This window comes from Mobula birostris, chromosome 26 (assembly GCF_030028105.1).
Source record: "Mobula birostris isolate sMobBir1 chromosome 26, sMobBir1.hap1, whole genome shotgun sequence".
Lineage (NCBI taxonomy): Eukaryota > Metazoa > Chordata > Chondrichthyes > Myliobatiformes > Myliobatidae > Mobula > Mobula birostris.
The window spans coordinates 18,916,265-18,932,314 of record NC_092395.1 but is presented as its reverse complement, the minus strand read 5'-3'; the positions used below and the strand labels follow the sequence as shown (position 1 = coordinate 18,932,314).

Here is a 16,050-nt window from a genome sequence, read left to right as displayed (position 1 = left end):
GTTATGTCAAGATAATGATGAAGAGTTTGAATGCTTGGTTCTTCGCACTGAAATACATTGGCTGTCAAAAGGCTGCTGCTTAAAACATTTCTTTGATCTTTTTGACACTGTGGTTGAATTTTTGCTCAAAGTCAACAAGAACTTGGGAAAGAAGATTGAAATTTTACATGGAGATGTGGGATACCTAGCCGATTTGTATGACAAAATGAACATTCTAAATATGAAACTGCAGGGTGAGAATTTTGATTTAATCCAGGTAAAAAGTGCAGTGTCCACTTTTATCGGAACATTGGGAATATACTTAAGCAAAACATTGGGAGAAAACTGTTCCGAGAGTTATCCTGCATGGAAAGTGTGGCATTCTCTTTCACAGACGGTGATTTGCAAGAGTACTGCCAACGCTTGAAGTCACTGAAGAAGGATTTTCAGAATTGATTCAAAGATTTGAACAATCTGGAAATTCCGGACTGGGTAATTAACCCATTTCTTTGCAACGTGGAAGAACAGGAACTGAGCTCGCAAGAAGAAATTATTGAAATTCAAAATGATGAAGAAGCAAAAATGCTTTTCAATAATGTCAGCTTTTTTGGTATTTGTCTACACTGTCACTCAAAGTTTCCTGGTTTTTGGAGAAGAGCCAAACTGCTCTTCATTGTATTTCCATCCTCCTACTTTGTTGAAAGAGGCTTCACTGCAGTGAACCACATACTCGCAAAACACAGAACCACTTGGGCATTGTTAGGTGTGGGGACTTAAGACTTTTGCTGTCACAACTTGATTCAAATATTTCAACTCTCGCTAAAAACCATCAAACTCAAGAATCACGTTGATTTTGAAGCTGCTGTACAGCACCTGCGTATTGTGTAAGCTAGTTTTTCTCATGCTGGCATATAGGAGACATGTTTTCACACTATGCGGCGGGGGGCGGGGTTGTGCACGCGGAAAGTATAATGTGCCTGAGAGAGGTGTTGACAAGTATAAAGGTGCTTTGGGGGGTGTTAGGCTAAAAATAAAAGATGGAAAATGCTGCTGTATTGCATTGTACTGCTGCCGCAGAATTAACACATTTCACAACATATGCTGGTGATATTAAACCTGATCGTGATGTTCTGAGCTACATTGCTTGGTGCACAGGAATTACTTGCACTGAAAAGTCTGGACTAAGCTGTGCTCAACCCTCCTCCAGTCAATGGACAGTGGAGACTCTGCTTGGGCTGAATTGTGCACATTGGAAATGCAATTTGAGATGAAAAGAGATTTGTCACTTGTACATTGAAACATCAAAGCATACAGTGAAATGCATTCTTTGTGTCAATGACCAACACAGTCCAGGGGTGTGCTGGGAGCAGCCCACAAGAGTCACCACACTTCCAGTGCCAATGTCGCATGCCCACAACTTACTGACTCAAACCCATACTTCTTGGCAATGTGGGAGGAAACCAGAGCACCCAGAGGAAACAGTCACAGTCACAGGGAAATTGTACAAACTCCTTTCAGACAGCGGCGGGAATTGAACCGTGATTCCTGATTACTGGCGCTGTAAAGCACTGCAGTAACCGATACGCCACCGTTACACCCCTTACAGATCTCCATTTACTGACGTTGCAGCAATCTGATTTAACCCAAAAGGCCGGACTAACCTTTTAGGAGGGTAGAAAGGATTTCAGGGAGCAGTTTTAAAGAAAACCCTCCTATGTCCTTGGCAATATTTGCAACACCAGAGGGACCTTAATCTTAGAATGTAGAGCACAGAACACAACAGTATCATACTGGCCCTTTGGCCCACAATGTTGGGCTATCTTTTAACCCACTCTAAGATCAATCTAACCCTTCCCTCCTATATAGCCCTCCATTTTTCTATCATCCATATACCTATCTATGATTTTTTAAAACGCCCTTAATATCTATACCTCTACCACCACTCCTGGCAGGGGATTCAATTCACTCACCACTCTCTGCATAAAGAAGTCTTTGAATTAGGAAAGGATGGTCCAAACTTCATCTCCATCATGGATAGTCGCAAGCCCGGCTGGGGTTGAGCATAGGGCTAGGGCTAGCAACCCCACCCCTTAAACCGCAGAGCTACAGAAATGCCAACAGAAGCTCCACAGACCTCAATCCTGGGAGAGGAAGGATCTTTGAAGATGGGCTATACCCGAGGACAAACTTGAAAGACTGGCCCAGGATAGAGGATTGTGGCGAGCAGCTGTCAGACGCCTATGCCCCAGTAGGAGTGATGGTCTGAAGAGAAGAGAAGGGACTTCCAATCTTCAAAAAAATTGAATTCATTGAAGTGGATGTGAAGGGCACTGTGGAATTGCTATGCACTCTAAAGCTAACCATTTCAACTGTACTGTTGCAAGAAGTATGTAATCAACCTGAAAGTGAATGCACTTTATCAAAATCCTTATAAGATTTACTTTACAGCAATTTTATTTCATAATGTAATTAAGCCAAAAATAGCAATAGTTACTTCTTCTTCAGCCCCTTTTCCTCCAGACAAGCCAAGTAGCTTTGGCGCATCCTGTTCAGTCTGGGCCACCATTGATGAATCGTCAGTTAGGTCACATTTGGAGCAGTTGATGCATTTCCAGTCGCCACAATTACAGGAATATGTGTGATTAAACTCGTGAGGATGCTGAAATGATTTATGGGAACTTTGCCCAGACTGGACGGCTTCAGAATCAGATTTAATATCACTGGCATAGGTCATTAAATTTGTTGTTTTGTGGGATTAGTAGAGTGCAATACATAAAAATGCTATAAATTACAATAAGAAATATATATTGTTTTTAATTACAGAAGTAGTGCAAAAGAAAGCAAATGTAATGAGGTATTGTTCATGGTTTAGTTCATTGTCTGTCAGAAATCTGATAGCAGAGGGGAAGAAGCTGTTCGGAAAATACTGATTGTGTGTCTTCTCCGATTTGTATCTCCTCCTATTTATACCCATCTCTTCAGCTCGTTTCAAATACCCACCGCTCTCTGTGAAAACCTTGCCCTTCAGATTCCCTTAGCATTCTTTGCTCCTGAGAAAGCAGTCCCAACCTGTGTGAAATCTTTCCTTTTAACTTTTAATCCATTATAGTGTGGCTTGGCCCAGCTCAAAAGCAGTCCATAAATTTGCCGATGGCACAGCTATTGATAGCAGAATCTCAGTTGGTGATCTCAAGAGTGAGATAGGTCGGCTGTTTGAATGGTGTCGCTAAATCAACCTTGCACTCAACATCCGTAAGGAATTGATTGGAGACTTCAGAAAGAGGATGTTTGAAAACATAAAACAGTCCTTATCGAGGGTCAGCAGTGAAAAGGGCGAACAGCTTCAGTCTCCTGGGTGTCAAAATCTCGGAGGATCTATCTTGGGCCCACCATATTGATGCAATCTTGCAGAAGCCACACCAGTGGCTATACTTCATAAGGAGTTTGAGGAAATTTGGTTTGTTCAAAGTTCAAAATCTCGAAGTAAACTTATTATCAAAGTACATATGTATGCACCTTCACTGTCCAGATGTTCCAGGATTGAGTGAAGAGCCAATGAAATGGCATCTGCTGTTGATCCGTTATGACAGTAGGCAAATAGGAGTGGATCCAAGTTGCGCCTCCAAAAGGAGTTGATACGTTTCATCACCAAACTGTTCTTCTTTGGCATCAGTATAATTGAAGCCTGCTTGAAGCAGGTGGGTACCTCAGAATGCTGAAGTGAGAGGTTAAAGATATCAGTGAGCACTCCAGCCAGTTGATAAACACAGATCTTCAATACTTGGCTAGGTACCCCATCCAAACCAGATACTTTCCATGGGTTCACCCTCCTGTGAAGGATGCTCTCACATCAGCCTCAGAGGCTGAAATCACAGGGTCATTGGAGAGATCATCTAGGCGCGAAACCTTGTTGTCACCTATGTCACTTGGTTTTACTTTGTAGAAGGTGATGGCATTGAAGCCCTGCCACAGCTGTCGAGCATCCTTCAGTGATTCAAGTTTGGTCCAGAATTGCCAGTTCGCACATGAGATTATTTTCCAGAGGTCATACCTGGAACTTTTGTATGTTACTTGACCACCAAATCTGAACACCATTGATCTGGTCCTCAGAAGACTGCGGATCTCTTGATTCATCAAGGGCTTTTGATTGCAGAAGACTGAATGATTTTGTGGGGACACACTCGTCCATGACTGACCTTAAAAAGTTCATAACAACCTCGGCATATTCGTTCAGAGCTTTTAATGAGTCCTTGAATGTGGCCCAGCCCACCGACTCGAAGCAATCCCATAAGCACTCCTCGGCCTCCTGTGACCACCCCTTTTGTGGTCCTTACTTCTGGAATCTTGCTCTTTAGCTTCTGCCTGTTTGCAGGTAGAACAACCAGATGATCAGATTTCCCAAAATGTGGTCTAGGCATTTCTGATGGTATTGTAGCAATGGTCAAGTGTGTTGGACTCCTGGTACTGCAGGTGATATGTTGATGATAATTGGACAGAGATTTCTTCACTAAAGCCCCCAGCAAATTTCTACAGTTGTACTATGGAAGGTATTCTAATTGGTTGTATTCCCGTCTGGTATGGAGCTGCAAACATACAGAATCAAATGAAGCTGCTGAGGGTTGTAGACTCAGCCATGGGCACTAGCCATTGAGGACATCTTAAAAAGGTAGGGACCCTCACCGTCCAAGACATACTGTCTTCTCATTATGACCATCGGGGCAGAGGTGCAGGAGCCTGAAGACACACACTCATTGTTTTAGGAACAGCTTCTTCCCCTCCGCCTTCAGATTTCTGAACACAAACTCTCTTTTTCCACTGTTGAGTTAATTTTTATCTTTCATAATGTAGCCGATGGTAATTTCTTATATACTGCACTGTACTGCTGCCACAGAGCAAATTTCATGACATATATCAGTGATGATAAGCCTGAGTCTGATTCCGATTTTTAACTTCTGATGAAAGATCATGAATCCATCCCTGTTTTGTGAATTATAGCAGATCTCTTGCATCAATGACTACATTTGCCTTTTGATTGCACTTTGTATTGAAATACTGCCTGACCTTTTGCTTTCTTTTCTAGACTCTGTGGATTTGAACCATTTTTTGACGCCCGCGGTGACCAGTATATGTACAGCAGGATCTTGAACTGTGACTATGAGTTTGTCTCCCCCTGGTGGGATGATGTGTCCCTAAATGCAAAAGATTTGGTAAGTATTGCAGGGATCTGAGAAACCAATGTAGAGTGGTGAATCTTTTAATATATTACAGGGCCGTGTATCTTTTAGCGACTGAGAATCTTTTAAAACTACTCAGAAGCATTCATTCATTCATTGTTATCCATCTGCAAAGTAGTTTGTATTTAAAAGCTTTTATAAGGTGATCGATGCCCTTGCACCTAAAAAGGGTTTAATTGAAGCCTTTTTGAAAGGCTGAAGACAGTACTATTAGTAGAATATCATCATTACAGCCAATTTGATTGCAGTTTTGTGGGCAGGATCATCAGAACGCATGATGGTATACAGTATAATTCAGTGTAAAACAATGAAGAAGGAGACAAAAGATCCCATCCCAGAACATCGGCTCCTTTTCATAGATGCTGCCCGACCTGCTGAGTTCATCTGGTATCTTGTGCTTGCTCATCAAGATTTCCAGCATCTGCAGAATCGTTTGTGTTTAAAGAGAGACTGCAGAAGCTGGAGTCTGGAGCAACAAACTATCTGCTAGAGCAGGGGTTCTCAATCTGGACCTCTAGTATTGGTCCATGACATGAAAAAGGAACCCTCCCCCCCCCCCCCGAGCTAGAGGAAGTCAGCAGGTCAGGCAGTATCTTGGGGTGGGGGAAGGAACTGCTGACATTCCAGGGTGAAACTCTGCATCAGAACCCTGCCATCCTGTGCTGCTGAGCCCCTCCAACAGATTGTTTGTTGTAACGCAATGAAAGAGCTTGGATCTGCTCTGAAGGAGATTTGCATCTGAAAATTCCCTAATAATTTGCTAGTTGGACTGATTTTACAGGAAGTGTGTTGGAGAGCAGCATAAATTAATCTTGCTTGGATGATATTGAACTGGCTTTAATGAAAACTCAAAGTCTCTAAACACTGAATTTGTTCAATTGCCAGAGTGTTTACTTATAAGATTAGTACACTCAACGAGTTATGTCCTCCTCAATATAAGAACGCTGAAATTCACTACTCAAAACATACAACTGTTTTACCATTGAATTATTTTGAATCTCTCCAACTCTTAGGCTGTATTACTCAGTTTTGGAGATTATTCTATTTCTTCCACTTCCACTGAATAAAAATATTAATAAGCTGCAGCACAGTGAAAAAGGATTGTACACTCAGTGGGCACTTTATTAGGCACCTTCTGTGCCTAATAAAGTGGCTACTGAGTGTGTACTTGTGGTCTTCAGCTGCTGTAGCCCATCCACTTCAAGGTTTGACGTGTTGTGCATTCAGAGATGCTCTTCTGCACACCATTCTCATAATGCATAGTTATTTGAGTTATTGTCACGTGAGCCAATCTGGCCATTCTCCTCGGACCGCTCTCATTAAGGAGGCACTTTCGCCCAGGGAACAGTTTCATTTCTTGCACCATTCTCTGTGAACGCAAGGGGCTGATGTGCACTAAAATCCCTAGAGATCAGCAGTTTCTGAGATACTCAAACCACCCCATCTGGCACCATGGTCAAAGTCACTTAAATCACATTTCTTCCCCATTCTAGTGTTTAGTCTAAACAACAACTGAACCTCTTGACCATGTCTACATGCTTTAATGCATTGAATTGCTGCCACATGATTGGCTGATTAGATAGTTACATGAATGAGCGGGTGTCCCTAATAAAGTGGCCTCTGAGTGTACGTTCAATGAGTGATCAGGTAAACAATATAATGAACATCTTTATTGCTCAGCTTGTTATAAAGGGTTATGATCAAGTATGTTGTGGAATCTGAGCTCCTCGATCTTTACACACAGGTAAGAAAACTGATAGTCCAAGATCCACAGAAGCGTCTGACTGTCCAACAGGCCCTCCAACACCCCTGGGTGACTGGAAAGGCAGCCAATATTGCTCACATGGACAATGCACAGAAGAAAATGCAAGAATTTAATGCAAGGCGCAAGCTTAAAGTGAGTAAATACACAAGAAATTTGGCGATCAATTACACTTTGAGTAAAGTTTAGGTGAACTCATCCATCCCGGGATTTTAAAGGAACTTTTAATTTCTGCTTTAAAAAAAATTCTACTTACCTACTTCTGTAGATAAACACACACACACACACACAGACTGTCTCATAGTCTCATCATTTGTAGCGTTCCATTACTGTTCTTGTTTGAAGTGCTAACACTGTGCTTCCACACCTGTGGCTATTCTTCGTGCCATTTGAGGAACATTCACTCACAATCCATGGTACTGCATTGAATCCACCTTTTGCCTCACAACTGAAGGTGAGACAGAGGAAGCCCCAGGGCACCAGCGTGGCACAGCAGATAGCATGACATTGTGACAGCTCGGGGGCGTCAGAGTTCCGAGCTCAATTCTGGCGCCATGTGTGAGAAGTTTGTACGTTCTCCCCAAGACTGCATGGGTTTCCTCCGGGTGCTCTGGCTTCCTCCCACACAAAGACTGGTTCATGGGTGAATTAGTCATTGTAAATTGCCCTGTGACTAGGCTAGTGTTAAGTAGGTGGGTTGCTGAGGAGCACAGCTCATTGGCCCAGAAGGGCCTGTTCCTGGCCGTATCTCTAAATAAAATTAAAATAAGCAGAGAGAGTTGGTTTTGAACTGAAATATTCTGAAGACCAAAAAGTTCAGGCTGGAGATCTGAAGCATGGTAGCAAATCAATCACGACTTTTTTGGATAATAAATTTTGCAGGAGCAGGCTCTTGGTCAGAACTTCCACTTGCCTGCTGTATGCCTGGAGTTCAATACACTTCTAGGGCGCTATTCAGTTTCTATTATATTAGCATATCAACCCACAAGTGAATCCCATCAGTCCCAGAACTGATTCCATTACAAATTTCTGTATCCTAAATACATTTGCCAGCAACGATTTGATCTGATTTAAATCCTTTGGCAAACATCCATCTCAGATTTGAATTACTAATTTATTATCTACTGCTTTTGGTGGGAGTGAATTGCACCATCAAGTGTCAAAGATGGCTCAGATGGGAGCACTCTCTCCTCTAAACCAGAAGATCGGGCAGTCAAATCCTACTCCATAGGCTCAAGGTACACTTATTATCAAAATATGTAGACAGGATACAACACTGAGATCCATCTTCTCCAGGCAGCCACAAAACAAAGAAAACATCATTCAAAAGTCGTTCAAAGAAAAACATCAACCCCTTCCCTATGTGCAAAAAAAACAAATTGCTCAAAGGGCAACAAGAACATCAAACCACAAATCTGCCCCTCTTCAAGCAAACAAAAACCAAACAAATTGCACAAGTGGCATCAGGAACATCAAACCTCAACCCGTGCAAAAAAACAAAAACAAATTGCACAAGCAGCAACAAGGACATCAAACCCCCAAGCCCCAAATCCCCTTCCCTCACGCAAATAAAAACAAATCATGCAATAGACAAGAACATCAACACCCCCCATACACAGAAAACAAATCATGCAGAATGCAACAAGAGCAGCAATCCCAACCCCCTCCCAATCAAAAAGCAAACAAATTGTGCAAATATCAAAGGAACATTAAACTCCAACCCCCCCCCCCATGCAAAACTGAGAAATATAATGCTGCTGAAGGTGTTGCCTTTCAGGTGAAATGTTAAACTGAATCTGTATCTATTCTTTCATGTTTTTGCAGGCAGCTGTCAAGGCTGTTGTAGCCTCAAGCCGACTAGGAAATGCAAGCAACCATAGCCATAACAATCACGAGAGCACCAAAGGAAGACACAATTCCAGTTCTGTTCAAGATCAAAGTCCTGAAAAGGAAAATGGGCAAAATTTATAGCAAGGCTCTCGGCGTTCCTTCCATGGACTGTCTCCCTCGCTGGAAGTTATGGAAAGAATACTGGCAAGGTTCATTGGAGCAGTACTCTGAATCAATAGCAATGGCGTATTTTGCAAAAAAAATCTGTAAAAAGTGTTCTGCATCTTCCTCTAGTAGAGGGGTTTCTAACCTTTTTTTATGCCATGGACTCTTACCATTAACTGAGGGGTTCGTGGACCCCAGGTTAGGAACCCCTGCTCTAGTAGAATGAATATGGCAGATTTTCAAATCATGAGTGAAGATGTGTATATATTTATAGTATTTTATGCTGTAGTACTCAATATAGATCTACAAAAGTATAATACTTAAATATAAGATGACTGCAGTTTTAGTATCCAACCATCTTACAGTCTATTTATTGGATGTAATATCCACTCAAATATTTTTAATAATAAAGATTTTGCCCTGGAGGTAAATGGAACTCATTAATTTAGGTGATTAAAACAAAGAAGGAGGAAAGGGCTTTGCTGCAAAACTAATACAACTCCTTTCAGTGGTGATGTTTACTGGGTCAAATTGGCCCGAAGGCTTTGACTGAACAGATCAATTGGTGTGAATGCAGACTAGATCAATAGTTGTACAAGCAAATATTGTTAAATGTAATTTATACTATTTTAATCATAACTTAACTACAAGTTGATAAAATAGATAATAGTAAAAATGGACGTCTGGAATAAAAAACAAAGATTGTTGAAAATATCGCAGATTAACCCAAACACGAAAGAGGAAAATAGGCCTTTGAAGATACCAGGTCTTCCCTATTCTCTCAGGTTCAGCATTCCTTGTCAGTTCTGAAAGCAAAACCTGTGTCCTATCAGGAGTATGTTGTACAGTTCAATATCTATTTATATAACTAGCATGGCCCAGGGATTGTGACGCTAAGTCCTCTGGTGTGTATCGTATTCTGCAGTATCGCACATGCCAATATTCTTTTCTCCTGTCTTCTGAACTACAGGCTGATAAGTATGCTAATAGGTTAGAGTCAGTTATTAAATAGCAGTCTGGCTTTATTTTTACATTAAAGGCAAATATCATATTACTGATATGGTATTAACATTAATTTGTCTTTTTTCTAACTTAGTAACATCGAGTGAACCTCCAATTTACCGATCAGCATTACTAAAAAGATTCCAGCAGTATTTTACAGTACTTTGCTTTTCTAATATTGTTTTTCCATCATTATAGTTATTATACCTACCTGAAAAAGTTGATCTACCCCTAACTATTTCAAACTTATTTTGGAATAGAAAATTCTGAAAGCTTCATTTTGATTTCTCCTCTTCTTCCAAATGTCTAGGACTGGCTCATTCAGACATCAATCAAAAATATTTTATTGGCATGGTTCCTGTACCAGTTAAGTTGCTTCTCTTAGCCACCTATTGTGCCCAATTCATAAGTGCAATCCAACATTAGAGGTGAAAGTATTTCTCGAGCTTTTGGAATACGTATGTAAGCAACTCATTCATCTGACCAATATGTGAAGTTATTCATCAATTTACAAAAGGAACATATTCCTGTAAATGGTTAAAGGGAAACTTTATAAATCAGAAAGGCTAAACAACTACAGTACAGTGTGGGCATTCTAGTGTCGTGTATTTCTATGAACTGACACACTATTTGTTACAACAAAAAAAAAGTTTAATAAATTGATAATGCATACCACATTATACTGTAAGTAAAATTTTCAAAAATCAATGAATTACTTGATTAACTATATGAACAGCCACATGACAAAAATATTTCCCTTTGGAAGAGTTGGTCAAACTCTCGATTTTTTTCTTTCAACATTTTGCTTTTAAAAGCACAGATTCTTTGAAGATTAGGGCTTGACCCATTTGACTTTATCAAACATGTTGTAATTTAAACCCAAATCATATTTCAAACTGATTATGATCTTAATTCATAACATATTATAAACTTCATCAACAGTATGTGACTTTTGGATGCTGACTGACCAGCATGAATACAATTTTCTCACTTCAGTTGACAATATTTGGTAAGTGGTTAGATTGATATTATGTTGCTGGAACGTTTTATCAGGCTTCTTTTCATCATTAATCTCAATTCAAGAGAAATTACTTTGTGTATGAGACAGCTAAGCCTTGACTTTGATTTTTTTTTGACTTCTTAAAATGCCTTAAATTTTAAGACAATTTAATACAAGTAGATTTAAATTAACTCAAATCACAGGAAGTATAACAATTGTTAAAACTGATGGTCTAATAAAAACATGAAGTCCAACTATAGGTCAGATCCCTAATTTAATGCCCCGTAGATTTAAGAATATTTCCAATCTACATCAATAAATACAAATAAGCTCACAACTCAAAAATCTGTTCCACCTTGTGCATCATTGAAATTTAACTATTTTTGCATATTTTGTCTGCCATGAATATTTATTGTTCTCATTGTGTTCAAATTGATCATTAAGTCATCATTCCTTGATCTGGACAATATGTTAGAAATTTGTTATGAAGGCTTGTGAAATGTCATGTATTTTAGTTAGGTTATTCTGTTAGACTGTTTCAGTTAGACATAAATAATACCATATACAACTTACACTCTATCGTTTACAGATACAATGTTCGTATGAGTCAGAGAAGGAGAAATGAGAGAGTATTTCCCTCTTACATGTTGACCTTCTTATTAACACTGATGAAATGGCTGGAATAGCAGGAATCAATGCTACATGCACTCTTGGGCTACAATGTAGGTGTTCCTTGTGTATTCAGTGAATGTGCCAACGCATATTCATTGCACTGGTGGAAACTCAGCTCAAATATTTGCCTTAAAATGTTAAAAGTTCAAAGATTACAACTTGGTAACATATCTGATGTCCTAAAACGCCAGCAGTCTGAAGAGTATATTTTTCACATTCCGAAAATCAGGTGGTGAACAGCAAGATGCATTTCTATAAATGTCACAAAGCACATCAAAGCCATTAAAACCTCAGGCTGAAAATACTCACAGATATAATTGAGGTCTTGAAAGCTTTAGAAGAAGCTTGTGTTTGACCTAAGGGGAAACATTCTGTATTCATTTGCAAAATAATCCAAAATATTCTCAATTACTCTGTGATTTTACCGAATTTCTACATTCGCTCCTTGGAATACAGCAGATGAAGAGAGGAAATCCCACAGAATTTCTCACTTATTTGAAAATACGGAAATTCCACAAGATGTGCTTCTCTTTAACAGTATATGCCTCTTATGCAAAAACAGATAGTTTATGTAAATAATTACCAAAACTCCACACCATCTTGTATTAGTAGATATTATTAAAAGGTGAAAATGTTCATTTTTATATGTTGTTTGCTTTACAAATTCCAGAACTAAGCCTTTGGTTATCACAAAAATGATTCCAATTGTTTTTCTTCTTAACTGGATAAACTGCCAATGCTTTAGAAATTGATTTTCTAAATATATTAGTTGTTGCATTTTAAGCTGTAAGGCAAGATTAAATTAGTGTAATAATGCTTTAATATAATTTTGTCAAATTGGTCATTCTCTATTATTGTGCCACATAAAGTACGACATAAAAATACATCAGTCAGACAATGTAGTATTAATTCCAAATTATTTACAGGTCTTCAAAGGACTTCTATCAACAAATTTAAGTTTTGATATGTTATGCATATTTATAATCAATGAAATGGCTTTTTAACTGAGAATGATCCATATGGCACTATGCATTACTTGTGTGTGAGAAGACTATTTTGGCCAGGCTTTTACTCAAGACTTTCCAGCAGTATTACGTAGAAGATATATGTATCTTGTGTACAGCAATCTTTTTAATGCAATCTTCTTTAGTCAGTATGCAGTTGATTATATCTTGTAGTAACTCTGTTTAATTTAGTCGGAAGCAGCACCTTGATGATGAAACAGTACTGTTACAAATCCATAACACATATATGCAGCTGAAAATTTGCTGTTTTACATTGATTTGTGCAAATTGCAAGATTTTTAATGTGCTTGAAATATTTTTTGGGGCATTCTATTGCATTTGATGTCATTTTTATTGCATTGACCACCTTTCTCTGAAGTAACTTTTTATTCTACCGCCATGCTGGCTGCCTATCTGCACTCATTAAATGGAATATCAAGGGATGCCAGATATTGGTGTGTGTTTCTTGTTTTGGTGCATGAATCAGGAGCTCATCCATGGCTGTAAGCTACAGAAGTATGAAAGCAGCTACAAACGTTATTATGTTATCTATAATCATAAATAAAAACTACAAAATTAGATCATTTATGACTCCAGATTCTCTGAATTTGTTGGCAATTGCCTTTATATAAAACACTCGTGTAACACTTGCCTGAGGATGGATTAACATTGAAGTACGATTGTAAATGCATATCTGATACAACTGTTCATAGAATAATAAGCACAAGTGTGCTGTATCAGCCAATCTCTCCTGATATATAGAGCTAGCAAACAGTTTGTGCTTGAACAGGTGCCAGGAGTAACTGAGTTTTATTGCAATGCCAAAAATAGCCACCTGTCTTTACATCATGAAGGGATTGCACATATCCAGGATTACAGATTGTTGTGTAAAACTAGTCAGTCTCCCATGGGATGCCTTCAGGAAGTCAGATCTATTTAGTCCTTGTAAGATGGCTGAAGGTGGTTAAGAAATAATAATAATTTTTTAAAATTGACATACAGAGTGCAGTAGGCCCTTCTGGTCCTTCGAGCCACACTGCCTAGCAATCCCCCAGTTTAACCCTAGCCTAACCACGGGACAATTTACAATGACCAATTAACCTACTAACTGGTATGTCTTTGAAATGAGGGAGGAAACCAGAGCACCCACGCAGCCACAGGGAGAATGTACAGACTCCTTACAGGCCGTGGCAGGAATTGAACCCGGGTCGCTGGTACTTTAAAGCGTTGTGCTAGCCACTACACTACCATGCCACCCATTATAAGATGTTAAGGCTTTTTACAGTTATCCACTGTGTGATTTTATATTATCCTACCATTAACTACAATATTCTTTTATCAGAAATTTCCAAAGTAACCACATCTGCCGTAAGCCTCTATAACTTGAGGAACTTAAGCTTTGAGACTTTTAAGGTGGAATTTGAGTTGATGATATAAAGAGATATGAGGGAAGGAATTGTGCACCTGGATTGTTTGAAAAAAATAGTAGCCAAGAGTTGGGCAGAATTCATGGACAGAAAGATGATACAGATCTTTCCCATGTTACAAATGCCCAACCTATGGACACCCATACAAAAGGTCGAACTTCTATAACATTAACAAATTCAAAAGTCTGATGTAAGTACATAAGTTTGTTCCTACAGATGGCAGAACTAGTTTTTTCTCTCTCTCTCCACTTTTAATGATTGTACATTTTTATCAGTCTACTGTGTTTTTGATGTCATTCATTACACTGTTGTGAAAGTAGTTACCATCTAGAGTAATTCTTGTGTATTTTCTGGTTTAAAGTTCAAAAGTTCAAAGTAAATTTATTATCAAAGTACACATACGTCACCATTTACAACACCGAGATTCATTTTCTTGCAGCATACTCAATAAATCCATAATAGAATAATAACTGTAATAGAATCAATGAAAGACCACACCAACTTAGGTGTTAAACCAGTGTGCAAAAGAAAACAAACTGTGCAAATACAAAAAGAAAGAAATAATAATAGTAAGTAAATAAGCAATAGCTATCGAGAACATGAGATGAACAGTCCTTCACAGTGAGTCCATAGCTGTGGGGACATTTCAATAATGGGGCAAGAGAAGTTGAGTGAAGTTCCCCCTTTGGTTCAAGAGCCTGATGGATGAGGGGTAATAACTGTTCCTAAAACTGGTGGTGTGAGCCCTGTAGCTTCTCTGCCTTCTTCCTGATAGCAGCAACAAGAAGACAGCATGACCTGGATGGTGGGGGGATGATAGATGCTGCTTTCTTGCAACAACATTACGTGTAAATGTGCTCAATGGTGGGGAAAGCTGTACCTGTGATGGACTGGGTTGATTTTCTACTGAAGGACAATAGTGCTTCCATACCAAGCTGTGATGCAGCCAGTCAATATACTCAACACCACACATCTATAGAAGTTTGTCAAAGTTTTAGATGTCATGCCAAATTTTTGCACATTCCCAAACTGGGGCGTTGCCATGCTTTATTCATAATTACACTTACAAAATCAATAAATGGACACCTGTAAGGACTGAACCCATTTATTTCCTGGGGACAACCTGTACTGTGAACCAGTATTTAGTGATATTGGAACCTCAGGCTTTGTCTTTGACCAACAGGTATAGAGAACTATAGGAGCAAGACTACTTAGCATCTCAGGTCCATTCACTACGATCATGGCTAATCTGCCACAGGCTTCAACTCCTCTTCAGTACCACTTCCGTATAGCCCTCAATTCTCTGATCTTTCAAAAATCTATCTACTTGTTTGTTGGGTGGGAGAGGCGCTGATGTTGGTTCGTTATCCTGCCAATCCATATGGAGGATTTTACAGAGATATTGGTGACATCTCTCCAGTTTTTCTGTGGTGCCAGGTTCTAATAATGCTGGATTCAGTAGGAGAGGGATCGTTGCTGCCTGGACAACCATGAGCATTGTGCTAGATACAAGATCTTGATGATCAGGCACTTTTTTTCTCAGTCAGTCAAGGCAGTGCTGTACACTGAAAGCAAGATTGAAGTTTATCAAAGTTTTTTCCAGTTATTGGAGGCGGGGGGGGGGGGCTCCGAGATATAGAAAAATGTTGAAATTTTGAAAATCTTTACTGTCAGAGGGCCGGTTGACAGAGGCACTTTATTTTGTGGGTGTTCATTTGAAAGCCAATTCTCTTGCAACCTTCAGTGTCGGTGCCAATGATGACTTTGAGCTTGTCCACAGAATGCGCACAAATGTGTGCTACAACACTGCATGAAGGAAGTTTAGGTGACCTCAGTTCTGGACCGGGAGCCACATACATTAAATAGATTCCCTTTTGTTCTTTCAATTAGCTGCACTCTGTTTGGACTTAATGTGTAGCTCTGCATCAAGAGAGAATGAGTAAATATTTGAGATGGTGGTGCAGCCTTGCTTGAC

The 16,050-nt window shown here is 39.4% G+C and overlaps 1 protein-coding gene across 1 annotated transcript in view; it reads left to right on the top strand.

Annotated features, from left to right (window-relative positions):
- Nucleotides 1-13,211, top strand: part of LOC140187998 (calcium/calmodulin-dependent protein kinase type IV-like) — a 148,884-nt gene extending 135,673 nt beyond the window's left edge. The window contains exons 9-11 of the mRNA XM_072243866.1: nt 5,060-5,186; nt 6,958-7,110; nt 8,800-13,211. Of these exons, the coding sequence (XP_072099967.1) occupies nt 5,060-5,186; nt 6,958-7,110; nt 8,800-8,946 (427 nt within the window). The 3' untranslated portion in view covers nt 8,947-13,211. The remainder of the gene's footprint in view (nt 1-5,059; nt 5,187-6,957; nt 7,111-8,799) is intronic.
- The last annotated feature ends 2,839 nt before the right edge of the window (nt 13,212-16,050 follow it).